Source organism: Labrus bergylta, chromosome 13 (assembly GCF_963930695.1).
Source record: "Labrus bergylta chromosome 13, fLabBer1.1, whole genome shotgun sequence".
Lineage (NCBI taxonomy): Eukaryota > Metazoa > Chordata > Actinopteri > Labriformes > Labridae > Labrus > Labrus bergylta.
The window spans coordinates 6,367,502-6,391,360 of NC_089207.1; the positions used below are offsets into that span (position 1 = coordinate 6,367,502).

Below are 23,859 nucleotides of genomic sequence, written 5' to 3' on the forward strand. Positions count from 1 at the left end.
GTCTGACTGCGTGCTTTCCATTTAGCTAATGCGCCTCTTCAATTCCCTCATTTCTGGCTCCTCCACATGTTTAAGCTCTTGAACGAGGATGCAAAATAGAAGAGCAAAGATGCTGGAAACTGAGTTTCCAAATGGGTCATCCTGTCTCATCCAGCAGCATTTTAAAAAACTGTAAATACCCACATCGGACTCCATCCCAAACGTTCTACCGTATGTAAGACTAACAGTTTTAAAGCCTGAATACCTCTGCTCCAATACTTACCTAAGAAGTGCAACAGTGTTAAGGTGTCATTAAAATATAGACATTACTCCTACCGACTATTAAGCTGTTAAAAACATAATTAAATCATGATAAGAATTAAGAAAAATGCATTCGTTATTTCATTTATTGACATGATTGACTTAAAGTAGTCAATATAAAATTCCTATTCCACTAATATTTGACCAAACCCTCAGTTATGTAATGATGCATTCACTTTAATCTCAGCGTTAATGTTATTTCAGCAGCAGCTCGGTTGCTACTTTTCCGTTTCATACTGATCAAAGGGGCGCTGCTTGTCCTGCCAGAGTATATTCACTGGATATGTCTTAATCTGTTTCTCTGGGACAGCTTGAAGGGTTTAAAACATCCTGATGATAGTCTATCCTCGGTTGGTTTTCTGGGTCAGTGTCTTGAGGAGGGAGGAAGCACAATTAGCTGAATGGAGATCACCTTAAGTGTCCTGAGAGTCTCTTCAGGTTACGGCCTCCTGCAGGTCTTCAGGTTCACTGCAGTCTGAATGGCTGAGGAGCTCATTGCACTTGTTATCAATCATGTCACTGAGAAGCTTCTTGACCTCAAACTGGTTCTAATCATCTTGGATGACATCTCATGTGGATGAGACTCTGCCTTATTCTCATACATGAAAAAATAGAAAATGGTGCCCTCAGTGGCACTGTGGGCAAACTGAGAAACACATCAACCAGATTGACAACACACCTCTAGCTTACCAAAACTGTGGGCCTAAGTCAGGTGACTTTCAAAAGAAGCTAAATGGTTATTGGTTATCTGAATCTGTCTGCTTCTAGTGAATAGTGGGTGAAGCGGTTATTTGTTCTCTGTCAGAACTCGTATTCGACCCTCACTGCTTTCACCTCCAGAGGCTTTTTAAAAACAGCAGGATAAATTGTTGGACACCTGTTTTCTTTTGCCAGGCTCCGGTGATTGGCACGTCTGGGTGATGCTGTCCAATATTAATTAGCATGACTTTCAGGATGTTTCCAATGACATACAGCACTGCAAAACTCAAAGTTTCCCCACACAACTGATTTAAAGAAGCAGGCAGGTCTTAACAGCTCGTTTTGTTGCATCTGCTTCTTCCTTTGTTTGTTGTTTAATAGCAGTTAGAAAATACAGTTACCAGCTTTACCACCAACTGGATTGGTGAGTGGGTGCTGTCAGGTGTGACTGCCTTTTTTTCCTCCTTTCTGACATCATTCATCGTACGACAGCATGCACTGAACCATGGCATCCAAAATTCAGCTACATGACAAATACAAATACTGTAACACCCTTAGTCTCAACCTCTAAAATTCTAAGTCTTGACCCAATCCCATGATGTTAATCTAAATAAAAAAAACAATATTTTTCTGTGGTTATGTTTAGAGTATTTTTGTCTATATTTTCAGCATACAGACAACACAGCATAAACTAGAACTTGATACATAATCATGATAAAGTTTGGGTTACATTCACGCATGTTGGAAAAATGGCAAATTGTAAATTAAAAAAATATATTCAAGACAAAGATGGCACACCATGTATCCGTTTGAAAGCTGCTCATCGGGTAGTTTCCCAGGCGTCTTATCATTTAAAGTTGTCTTACACTAGACTGTCTTTTTGCTGCTTAATTTAAATACAATGTTTTTATCATTTGATAATGTTTCTTACAGATTGTCGAGCTCTGAGGTCGACCTTAGAGACAAACCATCAAACATCACAAACTAGCAGGACACAGCGATAAATGACAGAACATTCATATATGGCACCATTATTTAATGGACACTGAATGTGGGTCCTTCTGTGTAGTTTCCCTCTGCAGTATTTGTTCAGAGACATGCTTACTTCCATATTAAGGCTCAGAGTCATCATCTAACAACCTTAGAGCAGTTTTGTCTTGTAAGTAGAACGTGAGCCAAGAAGAATTAAACTTCTGTAAAAGTTTTTGCCCTGAATTCAACCTACTTCCTCCTTCCAACAAGCTCCATAAATCCAGCGTAAGGTTTGTGGTTTCAGGTCAGAACTGCTCCAGTTTGTGTTTGTGAGGTTGGAAAAATGAAATGCTTGGTGAGAGATGAACCAGCTTGTTGGAGGTCGAGCACGGCCTGGGAGGAAACTCTGCCTTGTGGATTCCAAGATATTGTCTGACTTCAATTTCTGATTGTTTCCGAATTATTTTATTGGAAATCGTCTCTGGAAATGTATTCTTTAGAAATAATAACATCCAGCACCCATGTTTGCAAGGCAAAGGTTTGAGATTTCACTCGTCTCCTCTGATTGTAGGATCTCAGATTCCTGCAGGCGCAAACACACAAACATCAAACTGGATCTAGTAGTTCGTTTCAGGATCTCTACCGCTGCTGGCTACTGTGCTGTTTACTCTGCGTGTGTGTGAGTTAGTGTGTGAGTTAGTGTGTGTGTGTGAGTCTTTGACCACTGTCATTACCAGCTACTGGCCTCAGGGTGAGAGAGAGCCACTCTAAGACCTCCCTCTCTGTCTTTTCACATCTCCATTAGTTTCTTTGTCCCGTTGTTCCCTTAGGTTACTGTTTGTGTGTGTGTGTGTGTGTGTGTGTGTGTGTGTGTGTGTGTGTGTGTGTGTGTGTGTGTGTGTGTGTGTGTGTGTGTGTGTGTGTGTGTGTGTGTGTTAGTGTGTGCTGTACAGTTTCTCTGAGGGAACAGTGACATACATTAGTGCCCCCCATAATATCGCTTCGACTTTATCTTCCACACCAGAAGAAATCGGCGCTTTGAACCCTTCAGATAGCCCGTCGTCTGTCCGCTCTCCGACATGAAAACCGTGTATGAGCAAGTAAAGATAACGTTAGATTTATAAAGGTGTAAACCCTGTGTCTCTCGTGCGTTTGCATATCGTCAGTAGCAGGGTTACATGGGTTAAAAACATCCCTCAGACCTGAACAACAGCTCATAAAAGCCTTCATAGCCCACTGAACAATAACACACACTGCAGTTGCCTGCTCCTTGTTGTTAAGCTGACACACATTTTAGCCATAAAAGGTTTCCAGCAGACAAACAGTCTTAATGGTAGTACATCATGGTGAGTGGAGCTGCCATTATTTTACATTTTGTTTTACCTCCACTAAGGCCAGTTCTTGGTGCTGTGTGTTGGTTTGTCAGAAAGTTACAAGAAAAACTACTGAACCAGTTTTTATGAAACTTTGTGGAGGGGTTTAGCATAAGCCAAGAAAGATCCTATTAAATTTAGAACTGGATCCAGAACCTAACTCCCGAGCAGGGCCTTGGCAGAGATCTGCTGTCTTTGATATGCTCTGCTGGTGAGGTTAATCTTAGCAGAGCAAAAAGTAAAACTATTTCAAATGTTTGCTTGCTCCTTTAGGCACATCTCGTATGTGCATCCAAAAAAAAAAGTGTTAAACTGGATGTAGAAAAAAGGAGATCTCTGAATCTATCACCTATTGTCCGACAACAAAAAAGCCTCTGGGAGCAACGGACACTTCTTTGTGACTTTTGTTGAAGCCAGGATTTATTCATGTGAGTGATAAAGGATATCGATGCTAAAACTACCACTTACGTGCTGGTCATTGTTTACAACATGACTCGCAACTCGAGTCAAGAGAAAGAAGTCGTGATTTTCAAAATTTTGAGAAGTGCTGTGACAAACTGAGGCAACTATTACAGGAGACATTTATAGAAAAAGATGGCGTTGATCTCTTGCTTTAAAACACACACGAGCCCTGAATAGCCATTTCAAGGCGCAATATTTACACCCCTATGAAGTTTCACTGTCAATATGACTGTCGGGAGGCATCATAGGAGACATATTGATCCCCCTCTGTGCCGCCTTCAGAGGTAGCAACAGAGGTGTTACAGGGGCAAGGCGGGATCGGCGGAGCCAGCAGGGGAGAGCAGCGCACTGCGTGTTAATGTGGAGCACCCCCTGTGCCGAGCAGCTTTACACTGTTGGCCGTTCGGAATCAATATGAATGTCTTATGGCGTGAGGACAACAGAACTTTTTTACAGCCCTGTTGCAGAATTGATCTATGAAAAGGGTAAATGGTGGATTAGCCAAATTTCCAGGTATTTATATTAGTGGACATTTTCCATTTCAGTACCAGTAACAATGTGGGTGTGAAGAAGATATCACCGTCAGCTTCTTTTACCAGCTCTTAGTACAGGCAGAGCAGGGATGACTGAACAATATTAAAGTTACATTGTGATGTTATTTATCCTGAGTTGAGGAGAAGACATAAAAAACAGTGTCATCTGCATATAGACATAATACAGTTATTTGTTTGAGTGATGATAGTGTTTGTTTATTCTGATTAGTAAAGGTACAAGCACTGAACCTTGCGGCACCCCATCATTTATTCCAAGAGAGGTTATAGTGATCTGTGTTTCAGGAAAAACATCCAAACAAAAGCAGCTTAGCTAAAAAGTTGACTGACCACATTTAACTCCTGCGGATGACAGTGGAACTCAAACCAGTGTTTATCTTACACTCTGTTGAGACTTTTTGAAGTCTTAAAAGGTGGAACATATTTTCTTCTTCAGGTTGTTGTGAAGACTGGCCTGTGGTTTCAGACACCGAAGGGAATATTTCCCCTTTTCCTCTTCAATCAGGGATCACATCGTTTTGCTGCTTGACTGCTGTGTGCCTTGGTTTGTGTGTGTGTGTGTGTGTGTGTTGTGTGTGCGCGTGTGTATTTGTGTGGGATTATAACCCACAGCTGGCCTCTCTGATTACTGACTGCCCGGTCAGCCTGGATTAGGCTCACACACATGCACACATTATAAGAAAAGGTAAATACACATATTTCATTTTCTTTTGATGCTCAGTTCACTGACTTGCTGTTTCTTACTCTCGTTCCTATTGCAGTGTGTGTGTGTGTGTGTGTGTGTGTGGCTGTCTGTAGTGTGTGTGTGGACACCTGTGTGTGTGTGTTTCATGTGTAATTCCCAGCTCAATAGAGCAGATATATTTAATCCTTCCTTTGCTAAAGCTGATGTCAGCATCAGCTGGCTCTATGCATGTGTCTGCGTGTGTGCGTGTGTGTGTGTGTGTGTGTGTGCGTGTGTGTGTGTGTGTGTGTCTCATTTTGTAGCTAATTCATCACTGTGGCAGATTAACCAGCTGTCTGCAGAATATAAAGTTGGCTTCCAACAACCAGCTGGAAGACAGAGTAAGAAAAAGAGAGAGAGAGAAATAGAGAATGACCATCCTGCCTGATAAATAACATTTCCCCTTTATACAAACCTATTTTAACATCATGTGTCCAAAAACCCTCCTTTTCCCCCCCCATTCCCTTATAACCTTGCAGTAACTGGAACTGTAGATAATAAAAAGAATTCCAGACCACAGTTATATATTTCTCTCGCCCACTATTAAGTCAGGGAAAATGCTCAATGAGATGTACATTATCAGGAATTAATGGATAAATAGGAGCCCAAAGTGGACTGTTTCCTCGATTAAGTCCATTCATATCTGATAATGAACACCTCAAAGAGGATAGTGTACAGTGTATACTATGTTCACTTGCTAAAAAAAAATAAAAAAAGACAATTTGTTCATGTTTTTTTTCAGCAAAATCTTAAATGTTTCAATAGCTATAACCTCATTTTTCTTTTAACCTTTCAAGTCTATCTTTCCCTACATTTAATTTAATTTATTTCCTTCTTACTTAGAATCAGAATCAGGTTAATTGCCAAGTATGAAACACTACTTTTTTTCATGCAAATAAAGGAAGTGCTCCAACTGTGGGTGGATTCTACTTCCAGAACCAGGGGTGCAAAGAAAAAACAATTTTGTCCATCATGACTCCTACTGCACACTCAGAACACTTTGTCACTGTAATAAGAAGCAAAACAAAGCACCATAGCGGCTCTCTGGGTCTCAGTAGGTCCCACAGGCTGACCCATGGCTGTGGAATAACAATAGTGGCTTCCTGTTTGGCTAAATGTCAAGTCAGTTCAAGTCAGTTTTATTTATATTGCTCAAAATCACAATTTTGCCTCGGAGGCTTTAAACGTAGCCAATCCGCATGGCTGGTCCAGCTGGTGTGTTGATGTTAGCACTAGCAATGAAGAGGCCCTGATTTCATCTCTCGTGCAGGCTTTATTGGCACCAGCAGCTGTTATATACTGTTCTATGAATTACAAACTATCATTAGCAAACAATTTGTTTCTGTGTAATTAGCCATTGGTATGCCTTTACAGCCTTAATGAGTTAATCCAAATGGGATCTATATCCTTTAAGTGAATTTAAACAGTGTGTATCAAGTATGTATGTAGGTTATAGCAATAAAGCTAACTGAAAATGGAAAAAAAAAAAATAGTGTGTGTCTGTGTGTGTCCAGTCAGAGGTCATGTGTTTTGGCAGAGCTGACAGGAAAACAGATGGACACAGTCATGGACTGACCTACACATTTCCAAACGCACGCACGCACACACTGTACACTGAGCACTTACACACACATATGTCATCCTTCCTCTCTCTCCTCTCTTACTCATTACTTCATCACTCTCCCTGTGAGCGTTTGATGTTTCACACTCTGCATCCGGTGTCATTCAGGCCTCACTCCTGTCCATCTGTCTGTCCCCCCCTGCAGTCTGTCCGTCCACCTGTCCGTCTTCCTCTAAAGTCATTACCTGTTCTCCTCGATGTTCACTGTCACCTTTACATCAGCAGTGCGCGCTCCTGCTCTGTTGGATCGGTTGCCCTGTGTTTTTCAGTATTTCTCTGACTTTTTGTTTTATAAATAGGTAGATCATTCTTGACAGATAAGGGTTTTGCATAATCTTTAAGTACTTTTCTTTTTATACTTTTTTTTTTGTATGCTATGTTTCCAGTTCCATGTTCATACTAACAAAAGTTTGTCATCAAACTTTCCACACCTGCTGATGCAAAAGGCCTTTACTTGTATGTGGTCTGTGTTTGACGTTTAAGATTTCAAGGACTGCAGCAGTCGATCTGGTTGACCTTTACGCAACCGACTCAAACTGTTTGATCTGTGTTTTTGTTTCTTCACTGTGTGTGTGTCGGGTGTGTTTTTTTGCAGTTAATGTTTAGTTGCACTAGATACACAGTTTGGATTATTTGCATAACTACTTACAAATGCTGTTCCTGTAAACATTTAGTTATATTAAAAAAGTTTAAAAATGTAAACTGTTACATAATGAGCTCAGAAATAAACAAGTCCAAACCAAATGTAGCCTGCACACATAAAAACAACAGCAGTAGAAATAATGAATAAACAAATGAATGAACAGATATTTATTTTAATTATTTTTTATTATTACTTTTTTATATTTTGTCTAGAAACTGCAATTGTAGCAATATGGAATATGTCTTCATTGGAAAAGTTATGATTAATGTACTTTAGGAGTTCATATCATTGCATACAAATACATTGTACAGTGCTGTGAGACATTTATTGCATTTATAAAGCTTGATAAATTGAAATAGGGAGTTTAAAGTGTGGTGGTATCCATTACAGGTAATTATTGATAACTTAATGTAATATCATCAAGCATTACGTGAAGGTGGATTGGCTGTTTATCTCACCTCTGAGTCAATATTGGTGGTCAGTGATTATCATTCACATGTTTTTCTTCTTATACTTCCTCAGGGATGAAGACCCCTCTCAGCCCCTCTCAGCTCCTGGAGAGAGGGCAGATCTTTGCCTTTGGAGGGATGTGTCAAGAGCTGATGGACCCGCCTATTCCCACCACCATCAGTCTCTCCATGCAGCAGACTCCATCCACAGGTAATTGACTATTTGCAGGGCCGGAGATTTCTACTCTCTTCTGTCACTTCAACCCAAGTTGTTGTCGTTTCTTCTACAGACCTGACTAAACCTAGTAGTTTTCACCCACAGTCTCATGGTGCTTTCACATTATCACAAAACTCCTGAAATCAGTTTTTCAGAAGAGCTGCATGTGGGAACTCAAATAGCAGAGTTTTTCAATTGGACTTTACCTGGACCTTTTTTTTTGTCAGCCCCCTAGTAACATTTCTGCACGAAGTCAGGGTGAGCAGATGTGTGGATGCAGCATTAAATATTCAAGAAGCTTTATACATTTTATATACTGTGACTGGCACACAACCATAGACTGTATATACACTCGTCCGGTGTTATCTCCTTGCACGAAATTTGCTTTGTCTGCTACTTCCGCGTCATTCTTTTTCAGCATGTATTACCTCCTGAGACCCCCCCTGCTCCCGTCTGTCAGGGATAGTCTCTCGCTGTGAGGTTGCATGGGTGAACAAGCAAGTCAGGAGGAGATCAGGGGCAGCCTTTCTGACATTTCCTATACATTTTCAGGAGTGCATATGTGATGAAAGCTGAATACACTTTTTTTTAGTTTCCAGTTTGTCATTGTTGAAATTTTCTCCAACACTCAGACTGATCCTTGTAGTTTCCCCCTTTGTCGGACTCTTCCTTGTTGTCTTCCCCTGTCGTGCAACCCGTTGTCATTTTCAAGTTTACTCATTGTCGTAGCTTTCTCTTAAGTTCTTGCTGATGGTCATTTTCTCTTACCTGTTGTTTTTCTTTTTCAGGTCAGAGCGGGACTTACTCGTTGTGTGACGTGTGCAACCTGCAGCTGACCTCTGCAGCTCAGGCCCAGCTGCACTATAATGGCAGGTCTCACCTCCGGAGGGTGAGACAGCTGCAGGCTGGAGAGACGGGACAACAGACAGCAGGTACCTTACAGCTGCTAACGTCATGTGGTTGTAGTTTTCAAGTAATGATATGCATCGCAAAGTTGATTCGGTTGCAGGCCATAGAAAGTCTTTTTTGGAGAGTCTGTTGGTTTTCCATCAGTTGTTCTTCTGCGACGATACTCCCTTATAATGCCCCGAGACACAGCTTCCCTGAGTGGGCGGGGCTGTCTCTCTCCCCCACATGGTGGCAGGGCTAACTGTTGGAGAAGGGGGGGGGGGGGGGGGGGGGGGGTGGATCACTCTGAAAAAAAAAGACGTATGAAGCAAGTTAGAGCCTCTGAGTGAAACATAAACAAGCTAAAGGAAGCGCCGTCTCTTCCATGTGAACACAGAGCTGAGAACAGAAAATCCAGAGGGAGTTTGACTTCCCTCCGTTTTTAAGAAGCCTTTAGATTTAAGTTAAGACCATGAAATTAGACATGTTTTCAGGAGATTTAAAAGAGCAATTATAGGAGGCTGTAATAGCTCCAATAGTGGACGTAGTTTATCAATGTCATCTCCTGTGTTCTCTTTGAATCCAGCAGGGGCTCAGTCCAGGTCTCTTCCCCAGGCCACAGGGCTCAGCTCCCAGCCTGCTGGACTAACTCCCACCCCAGGCCTCTGCCCAGGCCTCAGCGTTCCTACCAGCTCCACTTCAGGTAAGAGTAGTACTAATGCAAGTTCTAACATACCTGGGGCCTGTACTACTGTACAAAGAAGGATTTAGAGGTAACTTCAGAGTTAATTCTGGGTTTTCACTAACTTATTCTAAACGCCTAACCTGGAGCCTCTGGAGCACGAGTAAGAGATCAGCTGTATGGAGATGAAAGACAGATCCAAAGGGAAATTTACGGAGGTGGAAGGGCGGGAAGGAGAGAAATGCGGATTACGAGCGCTATTTCAGCACCATGGTCAGTGACATGGATTTATCATTCAAACAATGACCTGCTGATATTTAAGCAACACAAGTGCTGATATGTCTGTGCGCACATTTGACCAATTATTTGCTATTAAACAAGTAGGCCCTAAGGCAGACACAACTAGCCGGGCGGGAATATACCAAATATAGAAGGCATCTGACAGTTTGACATTCAGTGATGTTGGACACCCAAACAACCACATAGCCAAATAAGCTATACAATATAACCACACATCAACCCACACACGACAACAAACTACAAGTGTGTGCCTCTGGTCTATTGTGCTTCCTCTTATGTTAAACATTATACTTAAACACACCGCAAAGACTACTGACATTTACATTCTGTCCATGCATTAGAAGAATAATCCGTGATCTAAACCCAAACAACAATTTAAAGTTGTGTGCAAGATGGAAAAGTTACCAGATGGACATTAGAAGCCAAACAGGACATCAATTTGTAAAGTCTGACAGACTGTCTGCTGAGCGAGAGTGACTTTGACTCCTCCGTCATCAACAGCTGCTGCCCCCTGGGTAAGGTCAGAGTTATTTTGTGTGGGGTGCATGTGTGTGTCAGATTGACCTCTAAAAAGGATAATCTGACCCTGCATTAAGTAAGATCATCACTGCAGTTTTTTACTGAATGGGGTGCGAAATACAGCCCCATTATACTTGAGGTATATTGTTAGCTCCACCCAAACATCTGTTTGCCACATTGAAAAGCTGAACTTTGACGACTTTGGTTATCAGGTGACTTTTTCAGCTCCAGTTTTTAAAGTCAAACTGCTGGTCAACAGTGTTAGAAAGTACTGTAAGATGTAGAGGAGTTAAAGTGGAGCAGACAGCAGCAGGTCATTAAACTGGGGCATGGCACCGCTCCAAAACCTCTCTGACATTTCTCAAAGATTTGATTCAATTTGTTTCCATCGATTTTTAACAATACTTTATTTGCTGTTGCTTAATTATTGATATCTGCACTCACAAAGGTATGCTCTGATAACATCCCTGTGTGAATCATCTCAAAATAACGAAGTGAAGTTTGTTTAGTTTAGTTTCATATTTTCATGATTACAAACACAATAAGAACTTCAATTTGTGTTTTGCAGTTTCTGCCAAATTTCTGCCAACTGAGCAATGAAAAGACAAGATCACTTACATTTTGATTAAATAAAGAAATAGGTTACCAAATCAGCCAAAAAAGTACATAGTCACAAAAATCTAATGCACACACACACACACACACACACACACACACACACACACACACACACACTGTATGTGTGATGATGATGTCAGGGGTGCGGGGAAACCAAAAGGCAATCTCACATTGCACACACACAAACACAACCATTCTCAGGTGTATATGTAGAGCAGCTGTAATTACACACTGAGCGTCCGTATCATTTTGCAAGATATAGTAACACTGATTAAAGATTAAGTCCCTCTCTTTTCTCGACACACACACTGACACACACCACTCAGCCTGAATGGTCATGTGCTGCTCTCTCTCTCTCTCCCCCCCCCCCCCCCCCCTCTCTCTCTCTCTCTGTCTGTCTGTCCATTATGTGATGCTCGCTCGACCATGAAAAGCTCTTTGGCCTGAACTCAGCTCCTTTAGGCCAGGCTGTGTGTGTGTGTGTGTGTGTGTGTGTGTGTGTGTGTGTGTGTGTGTGTGTGTGTGTTTGTGTGTGTGTGTGTGTGTGTGTGTGTGTGTGTGTGTGTGTGTGGTGTGTGTGTGTGTGTGTGTGTGTGTGTGTGTGTGTTGCTATGTATATGTGTGTGTGTGTGCGTCTGTGTGTGTGTGTGTTTGCATCTGTGTGTGTCTGCGTGTGACAGTGACCTGGCTGTCTGAGCAGCCTATCAGCAGTCAGGTCAGATGACATCACAGCCAGTATAAACAGTGGTGCTGCCGGGGGACAGTCATTATGATCTTTGAGTTCCTCAGTCAAAGGTAGTAATACAACATTTCTAGAATAATGTATTTCCTTTTTATTAATGTGTTTCTTGAAATACAACACGTATTTGATTGCAGCTTCAGATCGAGGCGATTTAGAAATCGTGCTGACGTACACGTATTTTTCTTTTCTACATTATTTGTTTTCAACAGAAAAATAGCAAAATTCTGCACACATTTATGCGTCTACATTAAAGCAGCTAATATCACTGATATGGAAGATTCACTCAGTCAAACCCTGCACTCAGCATGAACCTAATTAAACATATTATGTCAAACAATGTGGTCCTGTCACAGTTGGAATTGTCTTTAACACTAGGTTACATTTACTGATGCATTCTTTTTTAGCATCATTTTACTTACCTACAACATGCCTTTGGGTAATAAACTCTATTACGATGCACCATCTTTCATAAACTTTGTTGTTAATTGCTAAAGAAACACTACAGCTCTCAGTGGTAGAATATACTATATTACACTATAACACTACTCTAAACGTAGAGGAGTTCTTCTGCCCACACTCTTTGTGTAGGTGCAGCAAGCTAAACACAGCTCAGAAAAAAAGATAGCTAAGGAGTAGCATTAAAATACTGGTAGCACTTGTGATACAGTGAATATAGTAGGCTTTTTGGAACAGGAACTCGAGGAATACAAAGGAGAAATCCTACCTGCATATTATCCCATGTGCTCTTTTGTAAAGCGTCTCGAGATAACACTTGTTATTAGAATGATTGATTGATTGATGATATGAGTGGATGTTTAAAGTTAGCCCCAACAGTTACTTTGAGTTTTTTGTTGGCAACATGTTAAACTCAGTGAGTAAAATAGCTACCATGGTCAGAAGTTAAGTGATGGCAAAAAATGATTAAGAAATAACCTGGAAAAGAAAACTGTAATAAAAGACTATACTCACAGTGACTCATCAATGGAGGAAAGATGAAATATTCCTCTTTCTTGGTTACAGATTTTACTAAATGAATAAAAAAAGTGGATGAAACAACGGCAGTTAACCCATCTGATTTTGAATTCGGCCATTGTGGTTGCCAATAGCAACATACTTTTCAAGCCAACAGCTGGTGGTAGAAAAAAATACTTTATTAAATTACAGTGCGTGAGTGAACATATTTAGATGTTTTCCACCACTGCCAATCACAAAGATAATGGAAACTCCAAAAAGAAAAATTAGAAACATAATGAGAGTAAGAGAACGATTACATAATCATTACATAATCATTACAATTAAAAATTCCTCTGTATGAATAACTTGAGGACACAATTTTTACGGTCATAATTCACATTACTCCCACTGAACACAGCAGTAGTTGGATTTCTTTCCCCCACAGTGACCACTAGGAGGCAGCCTATGCACTCATACACACACACAGACAGTCACTAATGAAAGAAGTGAATTCCCATGATTCACATGCTCAGTGCAAATTAAGAGATTAACTCACATGAGACTAATAACATTAACAATATTAAAGCTCCTCTTCTCTTGTAGTTCTCTGTGTGGGCAGAGCTGAATCTGGGTACTGCAGAGATAGCAAAGACGTGTTTTGAGAGTGTAATACATTGTACTGCAATAACATTACGATGAAGAATAAAATCTGTGAAGTATTTCAGAAAGCTCCCTTGGGTAAAATGTAAAGTTTTCTCTCTAATGGGAACTTCGACTTTCATGATTGGATGTTTCTTCCGAACTGAGGAAATGTCAAAATCAGCTCACCTTTTCCTTCCTTTTCTTCTCATGTGGTCTGCAAGAGAGTGTGTGTGGAAGCTAGCTCTAATTAGCTCTCCTGGGCTAATAAAGGTCAGCATGTTGTCCTGCTGATGCCCCATTAATAATGAGCCGAGAAATAGACAGTTATTAATAGATACATATTGCTGCAGTGTGTGTGTGTGTGTGTGTGTGTGTGATGGAGCGATTGAGCAGGTGTTGATGTGTGATCCTGCATTGATGTATTCCGCAGTTTATGAATAGACCCTGCTGACAGATTTGTACACTCAAAGTGCTGTACAGTGGTGACAATAGGCTCAGAGGGGGTCATGGGGATGGGGCATATGACCAGATTTGAACCTGTGAGGCTGCGTCCACATGGTCCAGATTGGTGAATAGCTGTAATAACAGTGTAGAGGGCTGGTATAGAGCAGTGGAGAATTAAACTGAAGAGCATATCTATGTAGGTTTTATGCGGCTTCAACAACATGTAGAACAATGGCTGCAGACACATCAGGAGACCTCTAAGGAGTAGTTAAATAATGGATGAGAAACGAAAGATAGGGATAGTTCAGGACAAGAAAGACATGTACTGGTGAAGGTAACTAGAATATAATGGAACTTGTTGTTAGAGGACTGATACCAAGTGAAGTGGAATCTTGTAAAACCAGAAAAGGACTGAAAAGACAAGTCAGTGTCTAATGGAAAACTACTTAGATGAGCAGAACCAATTATAGGATTGGTACATGTGCTACTGGAATGACATAAGAAGAATGATTGGTAAAGGGCTTTCAGGACTTGCAGAATCTGCTACTGGTATGGATCAGTGTCTGACATAATACTGGTGGAACTAGTCAAGGTCTAGTCGACAACTGGTAGGACTACTAGAACTGGTGGTGACTTGTAGGAGTAGCCAAGTCTAGTAAAACTCTGGCTTCCCAAGCAAAACTAGTGGACAACTTGTAAGAAAAGTCAATCGCTTCTAAAGATGTTGGATTTATTTATCCAGTTAGAAAGCACCAGTGGAAATAGAAGACTATTGGTAAAGTAGGGGAAATAAACGTGTTTTAAAAGCCATTGGAAAAAACGTGTGGTTGACAACTGGTAACACCTGTGGGACTACGTAGGTAAACGATTGGTATTAAGTTGGAAAAGTACTTTAAGTTTAGTAGAAAGTAATTGGTTGGACTAATGTAATCATATAGAGTTGAGAGGTCTAGTCAAGGTAAACTTGTAGAAGACATAACAAAGAACTAGTAGGACTAGTCGAGGTTCATAGAAAATGTGTGTTACTGGTCTAGAACTAGTAGGAGTCGTCAAAATGTTACATCAGCAGAAATGGTAACAAACTGGGAGGAAAGGTTACGGTGTTGTAAAGCCATTGGGATGACTAGTAAATCTTATTAAAAGTGGGATATTACTGTGAACTCATTGAGAAATTGGTATAAAAGATTAATAAGTGGGAAGACTAGTGAATGTTAAAGAGAAAAAACCTAAAGATAGCTGGTACAGTATGGGGACGGTAGGGACGAGTCAAGGTGAAGTGTTGGATAACAGAGTTCTAGGAGAACAGGTCAAATGTTAAACTGGGTAGACTAACAGTTTGGAAAATTGGTGGGATGAGTCACGTCCAGGAAAGGTATTGGAAGGACTAATCAGGACCTAAAGAAAATGGTAATTCCAGTTGAGCGATAGCAAAAGGGTTGGTACGTACATACGAGGGACTGGGGACAGATAGGTCTGGTGAAGGTACAGTCAAAGTTTAGTATATATCTAGAAGGATTGATGATCTAGGGATAGTTGGTGTTAAACCTAGAAGATTGTAAAGGGCTGGTTTATTGGTTGAGGACTTGTACACCTTAAAACAAAACGGGTAGGATACAGGAAGGACTGATAAAGGATGACTTGTTTTTTCTGCTTTTTGGATCATAACTATGATTTTGGCTTTTCACTTTCTTACTTGGGCTTATTTAAGGACTTCTTGTTTTTATTGAGTCTTTCCTTTTTTTCTCACATAAAAGTCGTGTTGCTAAATTATTTGTTGGCTTCCAAGTTGCTTCTTTCGTCTGCTTTCTTTCAGTCTTGGCCACATTTATTATGCATGTTGGTCTTTAAAATGGTGCAATTAGGCGCTTGTATCTTTCTCTCCTCCTCAGCTCCGTCCTCCAATCTCCTCGCCTGTCCTCCCCTCCCCTCCTCTTTCTCCTCTGTGAACCGCGATGCCATGAACTGGCTGAGAACGAGTGAGCAACACCGAGATAGAGACACAGTGAAAGAGGGATTTCCTTTGAGACAGAGTGGCTGTCATCACCGCTCACCGTGACTATCATCACCTCAGTGATTCAAATGCACTGTACGCTCTGTCTCTTTCTCGCTGTGTCGGTCGCCCTCCTCTATCCACACACACACAGAAACACACACACGTGTCCCTCTGCACTCACACAGACAGTCAGTCAGGTGGCGATTTCTCTGCTGTTTGTTTTGGGTTTTCCCTTCGTTGGTTTTTGTTATCGGGGGAGCAGATGACAGAAGGGAGAGGGAGGAGGAGGAGGTGAGCCAGCTGTTTCCCTGTCGATGATGTGGAGTAGTTTCCTCAGTCGAGGTAGGAAATCCTTCTCATTTTCATGCGTGAGCTTCATGTTTAGCCGCTTTGGATGTAACATGTTTTTTCCCCATGTCTGGGTGCCTGATTGTATGTATTTATACACACTGTGTCTGCAGGGATGTGTTTGTGTGCTATGTGTCAGTGTGTTGTTTTCTGGGGTATTAAATGACACAAAAAGTCTTGACCTAGACTCGAACCTTGACCTGAGGTTTTGGTCCTCCTGCCCTCACGCTGTTTACAGTCTAAATTGGAAGTTACACTCTGCAAATCGTGATTCTCTTATAGACAGAATCTGCTGTCCACTCCTCTGTGCGTTATTTCCACAAAACAATAAATACATAATTTTTTGGAGATGCTACTTCACTTAAATGTAAATCAGTAAATCAGTACATTTATGTTGATTTGACTGTGCCTCCAACTAGGATACCTCAACAGTTTTCTCTTGTGTGAGGTGTTTAAGTTTAGCTTTAATTATTATTGCTATACAGGCTGATGAAAGCTGAAATCTTCAACAAGAAAAGGATGATATAACAAGGATAGATATATGTCAAAATCAAATCAGAAATATATTTAGAATTGGATCGTGGTCATTTTTAACATTTGTTCTTATTCTATGGATACACAACATTAAAGTGTTACTCAATCCTTTGGATGGATGAGCATTACAGCAGACTATAGTATAATCCATGATGTACAACATATTCTTTAAATCAGTTTCAATTATCAGATATTAGTGTGTGATAGAGTTTTGATATAACTGCGACATAAAGTGAATTAGAGTACTAACCATTTGATGTTTATCAATTTGCTACGATATCCATTTAATAAAACGCATAGCTGACAGAAATACCACAATGATTCATTGCAGTACGTTCTGATATTTATTTATTAATTATGTGTATTATTTAAATTATATTTTACCAGGGTGGTGTATGGAGGCTATACTCCTCCAAGCGGGCGGCCCGGGTACAAATCCGACCTGTGGAAAGTTTACCACGTCATTCTCCCCTCTCTCTCTACTCTCTTTCTCTCTCTCTCTCTCTCCCTGATTTCCGACTCTATCCACTGTCCTCTCTCTCCAATAAAGCCACAAAAATAAACCTTAAAAAAAAAGTATTTTACCGTTGCATTATTCTTAATAAACAAAGAATAAAAACATTCAAGTCTATGCTCTAAAGTGCACATCTGTGCCTGAGCTGACTTTACAGTATTAAGTAATAAACATAACTGTGCCGTAATTACATGGAACAAAGTAAAGTGCATGTTCAATTAAAAACAAATCCTTCCTCTTAGTTTGACTGTGCATTTTGTAAATGGTGCGGCTATAATTAGGCTTACAACGTGTCTCAGTTTTCAACAACACAATAATTGATTTCAGGATTTGCTGAACGGAAAATGAATTGGGAAAAAGAATATTACAATGAATTGATGAATTGATATTTTTATCCAGCACTCGTCTTAACTGCCCTTTACACTGCAGTTATCATTTTTTGCAGATCCACTCAGGTTGTTAATGTGAAAATGCTCATTAACAGGCAGAAACTGGAGACGCTCTTTCTGCGGATGGTGATAAATTCACTCACTTCAGATCTCTGCTACAAACAGTAACACACTGTGCAGCCTCGCTCACTTTAATGTGATGATCTTTTTATGTGCGCTTGGTATGGAAATCTGGGTGCTTCTGTTCACACAGAGGAGGACAATTTCCAGGAATCTCATTAAAAAAAACAACATTATGGATCCTTTATCGCAGAAGTTCTGGATGTTTCTAGATTAAACTGAATATCTGATTAGTGCCGTGTATTCGTGACGTCTTCCTGTCTGTCTGAATGACTGTGAGTCTGACATTCCTCTGATTATAGATAGCGTGACTGCTGTGATTACCCACACACTGCTGCTCATCACCAGGGCACAGTGTGTGTGTGTGTGTCTGTGTGTTTCTGTGTGTATGCGTGTGTGTGTGTGTGTGTGTTAAAGCCTCATTCTATGAACAGTTTCCTTGTACAGTGTTTGTCTGGTTTACGTTCTGCTGGTTAAACTTTATGATTGATCCAAAACTGTTTCAGGGATTTTACACATCAAACCAAACCTCAAGTCTTAGTTTTGTCTCTAAACAGTTTTACAAAAGTCACAAAATATCAGACACATTTTAAAGAACCAAACTACAAGATCTAAATATTGTTTCTCTTGGTGAACCCTTTGATGATAGGTGGTAATTGTAGTTTTCCCCCCGGATTTCTTAAAAAAGCAAAAAAAACAGTTTGTTTCACCTCAAGGTCAAACATTATAGCAGAGGCAGCACTAAACATTACATCACTTGTGCTTTTTCTATCTCCTCCCACTGCTTCATGATGGACACGTCACAAAAATATTGACCTCATGTACATTTTTTTACGACTATAAAAAGGCCAAGATTATGATTTTATAAGGTTTATTTTTGTGCAGAAATCAGAGAGAGAGCGTGAGGAATGTCATGCGGGAAAGGGAGCCTAGGCCTGCCGCTTGGAGGACTGTAGCCTCCGTACAAAGGGCATGCTTTAACCACTGAGCTGCCAGAGCCCCCCAAGATTACCATTTAAACTCTAAATGTTAGCAAGGTATTGTAGCTCCTGGCTTAATTAAGCCCATGTTGCGATGCTAACAGTTGAATACATATTTAACGAGTGGCAAAGAAGATCAAAACATGGCTCATAGTCTCATATTTGCTTCCAGAGTTGTGGAGCAAATCTGAGAATAGAACAATTGTTTTGGATATTGCAGAACCTGTTGTAACTATTGAGCAGAGGCCAAAGCATGAATGATTTTAAAATATCTGAGGAAACCACCCTGGTTGAGAAGTTATGAAACCAGAGTATCTGAGCTCTGCTGCAGGTTTGCGTCGCTTGTGTTTTATGCTTCTGGACGTTTTTTGGACTGACACTTAATGTTCCCAATAAAATGTCCTTTAAACGTTTCAATATTTTCAAACATTTTCTCTTAAAAACAGGGCTGAGCAGTCTGAAGCAGTTGTTTTACTTACCCAGAATTCATGGCAACGTTGTTAAAACGTGGCTCTTTATAGGCTGTCTTCCTGAAAGTGGCCCCAGGTTGTGTGCTTTCTTGGGTTTTGCTCGCTGGGTTGTTCGGTTGGAGTAGCCTTGTGGACTCATTTAAAACACAAATATTAAACCTGAAATCTGTGCAGCTGGTTGAGCTCAGTTGGAAGAGCAGGTGCGTCATGTTCAAAGGCAAAGTCCTTGATGCTATAGCCCACCTGAGACTTAGTTTTCCAAACACGTCTGTCAAAAGAAGTTCTGGAAATAGTTCAGTGGTGAGATTTGCATGATTATCCTGGTCATGCTCGACACAGGAAGAACTTTTTAGGCTTTGATAAACTTCTTAATAGTAACCACCAAATAGACACATTTTCGTCTCTGGTTCCGATGAGGTTTAACGAAGAATCATCGAATTATCAGCGTGTTGTTGCTCCGTCTAACTCGTTTTAACGATTATAATTTTGTTTTAATTAAACAACTGTTGCAGTTGATTAGGTAGTTTTCTCTCTGTTAGTTTCCACTATGTTCTTACTGAGTTCCAGACTGGAGCTCCCCTGTCTGTTTTCATATTCCTGATTGGTCTGATGTGTGTGTTTAAGAGTGTGTGTGCGCAAGTGTGCATGAGTGCGTGTGTGGGCATGTGCGTTATTTTGGATGAAGAAGGCTCTGAACGTGACCTACTTAGACACACACACACACACACACAGGCTTGTTATGCTAATGTGTGCGTTCCTCTGCATAATAATAATGCAGTGTGATGTCTAATGCTACCGTCAGCAAAACCACATTCACTTAATGTGGCTCTCCGGTTCTCCCTCTCTGTGGATAAAGAGCGTTTAAGATGCAGATGAAGGTGGTAAGACGGTTCCTCCTCCCAGCAGGATCACTGGTGTATTTATATCCCCGTGTTCTTCCACGCTTCATCTACAGCCGCAGTGATTACAGCGGCAGCGTTTTCTGCAAGGGGAAGCCAGTGAGGGATTTTGTCATTGTACAGTAAAGATTTCCAAAGGCTACTCATTAGAATAAAGTTGTTTTTTTTTTCTTCTGAGATCGAGATGAGAAGATCAATATCACGAGCAATGACATCAAGAACGACACTGGAGTCATGTTGTTATCAACTTAGCTTAGCATGAAGACTAGGAGCAGAAGGAACCAGCTAGCCTTACTCTTCCCAAAGTATACAGAGAAGCATCTGCTGTAACACCTTTAAGGCTGCTTGTTTATTATTTATTTACCCGTTGACTTTACACGAGAATCTGACAAATTACCGGAAGTAAACAAGCCTCCATTCCTGCGATGGTGTCTCCCTACAACATCTACTTTTCCCATTACTTTCTACTCAACTTAACTCATGACAACAAAGTAACGGATATCCTGAAGAAACTGTCGAGTTATCAGTCGATGCAACCACTCTCTGATGATAACATGAAGCTGTTAATTGATTAATCTTAGGATCTAGTTGAATAACTTTATATTACACTTCAACACAAGCATGCGGTGGGAAGTCCATTTTTTTCTCCCACTATTATTTAATAAGTCTTTTGTTGTAACTCGTGTCTAATACATCAAATCTAAACAATGTTAGGGCCGCCTGAGTAAGATTCCTTCATTAACGGCTGTCTGATGTTTTAATTCCAACTGTCTATGCTGCTGTCACAGATTCAAAAGCTCCCTCAATCTTAAATTGAAATATTTAGAAATTCTCCTGCTGACTGGCTCGCTGCAGTATAGGTAGTAAACTCGGACTCCTCAATGTTGCAGATGGGACATGATGCGAACTTTAAATTTACAATACACATCAAATACATTTTTCTCAAACCAAGTTTCTAACATGATGGCTTTTTATTTTCATACTGGTTTACATCTAAGTCCCTTTTTCTCAAATGTTGTCTTTTCAAGTAGTTATTTGATGCTATAAAAAAAAAAAGGTATAAAACGTCACGACTGACATCTCTGTGAATGTTTGAATCTCCTGTGTTCCTGTTTATTTGCATCGCTTTTGCAGATTAGGGAAAGAATGGCAAGAAATAAATGTAATGAACACAATGCACATTGTCCCTCCAGTTTATGGCGATATCCGACGGCGGATGGCAGCGTGACTTCTGCTATGCTCAGTATTTATGCCGTTTGGCTTCTGGATCAAAGCCCTGCGCAGAGACTGTTGAGCATGCGCAGAACTCCTAGTTAAGTCTGCAGCGTATACATGCAGGAGTAAATCGATCCACAACTGCATAACCTAGAGTTGTTTTTACGACTGTGAGAAATTCGAGTACGATTTCCGTTGGACAAACATGTTTACATGCTTTTAAAAATCACAGTTTTAGTTGGATTCACACAATAAATAGAATTTTCATAAGCTGCAGCCCTAGATTCATTACTTATTACTATATTAGCTGTGAACCTGTTTGTTGTGTGTGTGGTTCTCTCAACACACACACACACACACACACACACACACACACACACACACACACACACACACAAACGTTGCTCTGTGTAACAGGAGACAGTGTGAACCTACGACAACTGCTGTCTGATCTGGTCACACACACACACACACACACACACACACACACACAAAGCAGCGACTGCAGCAGCGTAATTTAAGCTTTAATCCTCCAATATTATCTGTAAGTGTGTGTGGTCGTCTTTCTCTCTTTCAGTGTGTATGTCTCTCTCCCTTTTACTCTCTCTCTCTCTCTCTTTCTCGTCCCAAGGGATTGGGTTTCCTCTCTCTGCAGGAAATGGCAGCAGGGGATTAAGAAGTAACACACACACTGACACACAGACACACACAGACACACACACACACACACACACACATACAAACACAGAAGCACACACCTGACGCTCAGGGTTTGGGGGTTCAGATAGCGATGACACATGCCACTCTTGCTCCAGTCACCTGATACGCTCTCTCTCTTACACACAAACACTCACACACACACACACACACACACACACACACACACACACACACATACACACACAGAACGAGGCACAGTGAATGTTGGGTGTGTTTGGCTTTTCCTTTTTGGAAAAGAAAGCAGTCACACATACAGATTGAGTCGTGTAGACGACAGCGTAGAGTTTAGCAGAATAAAAACAGACACAAGAAGCAGGAAAAAGTAAATCTGGACCAAAATAAAGACATCTGACGTCAGGTAGGAATCTTTTTTCTTCATCCTCATCATCCTCCTCTTCCTTGTCCTACATCACGTCCTCTCTTCGTCTGTGTGTGAAACGTCTCTGCTGCTGTTGGTTTCACTTTAAGTCCATGCGTTCGAATCACTTCACAGTCTGATTAACAGCGCCAGATGTTTCTCCCTCTGCTGTTGTTGTTAATGATGATATAGTGAAGCTATAGTAACAGTCTGCATGATGAAATGCTGACACAGATTATATTCAGTAAGACCTTCTGAATTACAGTTTTCCACCAAATCTCTGCGAATATTTACTTGAAACTGCATTCTTTGCATGCAACGAAACATCAATATTCAATACATTTAAAAGACTCTTTAGAAAACACCATTTATGAAAATGTTATGGGTTTTTTTTGTGTATACATTTCTTACGGATGATGATATTTTATTTTTAATTGGGGGCTTTTTTATGATCAAATTTTAATTTTGATGCGGACAGTCAAAAGCTCCTTCCTCACCCATCTTGCATTATTTTGCTGTTTGTTTGTCAGCAGAATAAATGAAAAACTAAAGGCCTGATTTTTATGACTCTTGGTAGAAGAGAGTCGCACGGGCTGAGGAAAAAGCCATGAAAGCTTGGAGTGATTTACTTAAAGGAAGAATGTCCGACATTTTACACATAAATACATAAGAAATCAAGTCTATCCTCTGTAAATATCTCTCTGAGTCATGACTGTCCTCAATGAGTGAGAAGCTCAAGTCCTGCCAGCTGTACTGTTGTCAGGCCGTGTTTACATCATGTTTACATGGACGGGAAGACCTTGTGTATAAATCTGGTTTAGTCAAGGACTAGAGAAAAGAAGAACATACTGACTGCTTATTTGAATTTCACGTGTGTCTTTAGATCACAGTCGTTCCATGTAAATTTATGTGCAATATGAAGCTACGAGCTAACTAAAGTGTACTAACATTAGCCTGCTAACACAACAATGCAGGACACAGGCAATTGTAGTTCGAGCCAAGGACATATCATTACAATACATTAGCCCCAGAAAGAGAACGACTTGTTCTCCACATCCATGCATATTCATTTTATACTAGCTAACAATGTTTTTGCTTATAATATGTTCAAGTATCCAACATTTGAGTCCATTCACATACTGTAGATAGATCTTTATTGTCATTGCATGTTATACAACAAAACTCAATCCAGTTGCAGCATCTAAAATATAAAATGTGAGCACATACAGCAGCCAAGCACATCTCACCCCTACCCACATACACATTCTTACCCGTAAAAATGACAGTAATTGCACAGAGTCCATTATTGTACTGAGACCATGATTTCACAGAGTCCAGGGGCGAGTTGTATCTGTGTGTGTGTGTGTGTGTTTGTGTGTTTGCAGCATGTCCACAGCTCTGGGGAAAAAGGTGCTCCGCAGCCTGTTTGTGCGTGTATTGGGGGTTCACATTCCTGAGGCTCCCTAAAGCCGACCTGTTCAGCTGGCGGCCCCAAAGCTGGATCCCGCTCTTTTTTTTA

At 40.6% G+C, this 23,859-nt stretch overlaps 1 protein-coding gene across 1 annotated transcript in view; it reads left to right on the top strand.

The window, feature by feature from the left end:
- Window positions 1-23,859, top strand: part of znf385b (zinc finger protein 385B) — a 56,752-nt gene that overhangs the window by 12,020 nt on the left and 20,873 nt on the right. The window contains 3 exon segments of the mRNA XM_065962311.1: window positions 7,868-8,005; window positions 8,800-8,943; window positions 9,486-9,602. Of these exon segments, the coding sequence (XP_065818383.1) occupies window positions 7,870-8,005; window positions 8,800-8,943; window positions 9,486-9,602 (397 nt within the window). The 5' untranslated portion in view covers window positions 7,868-7,869.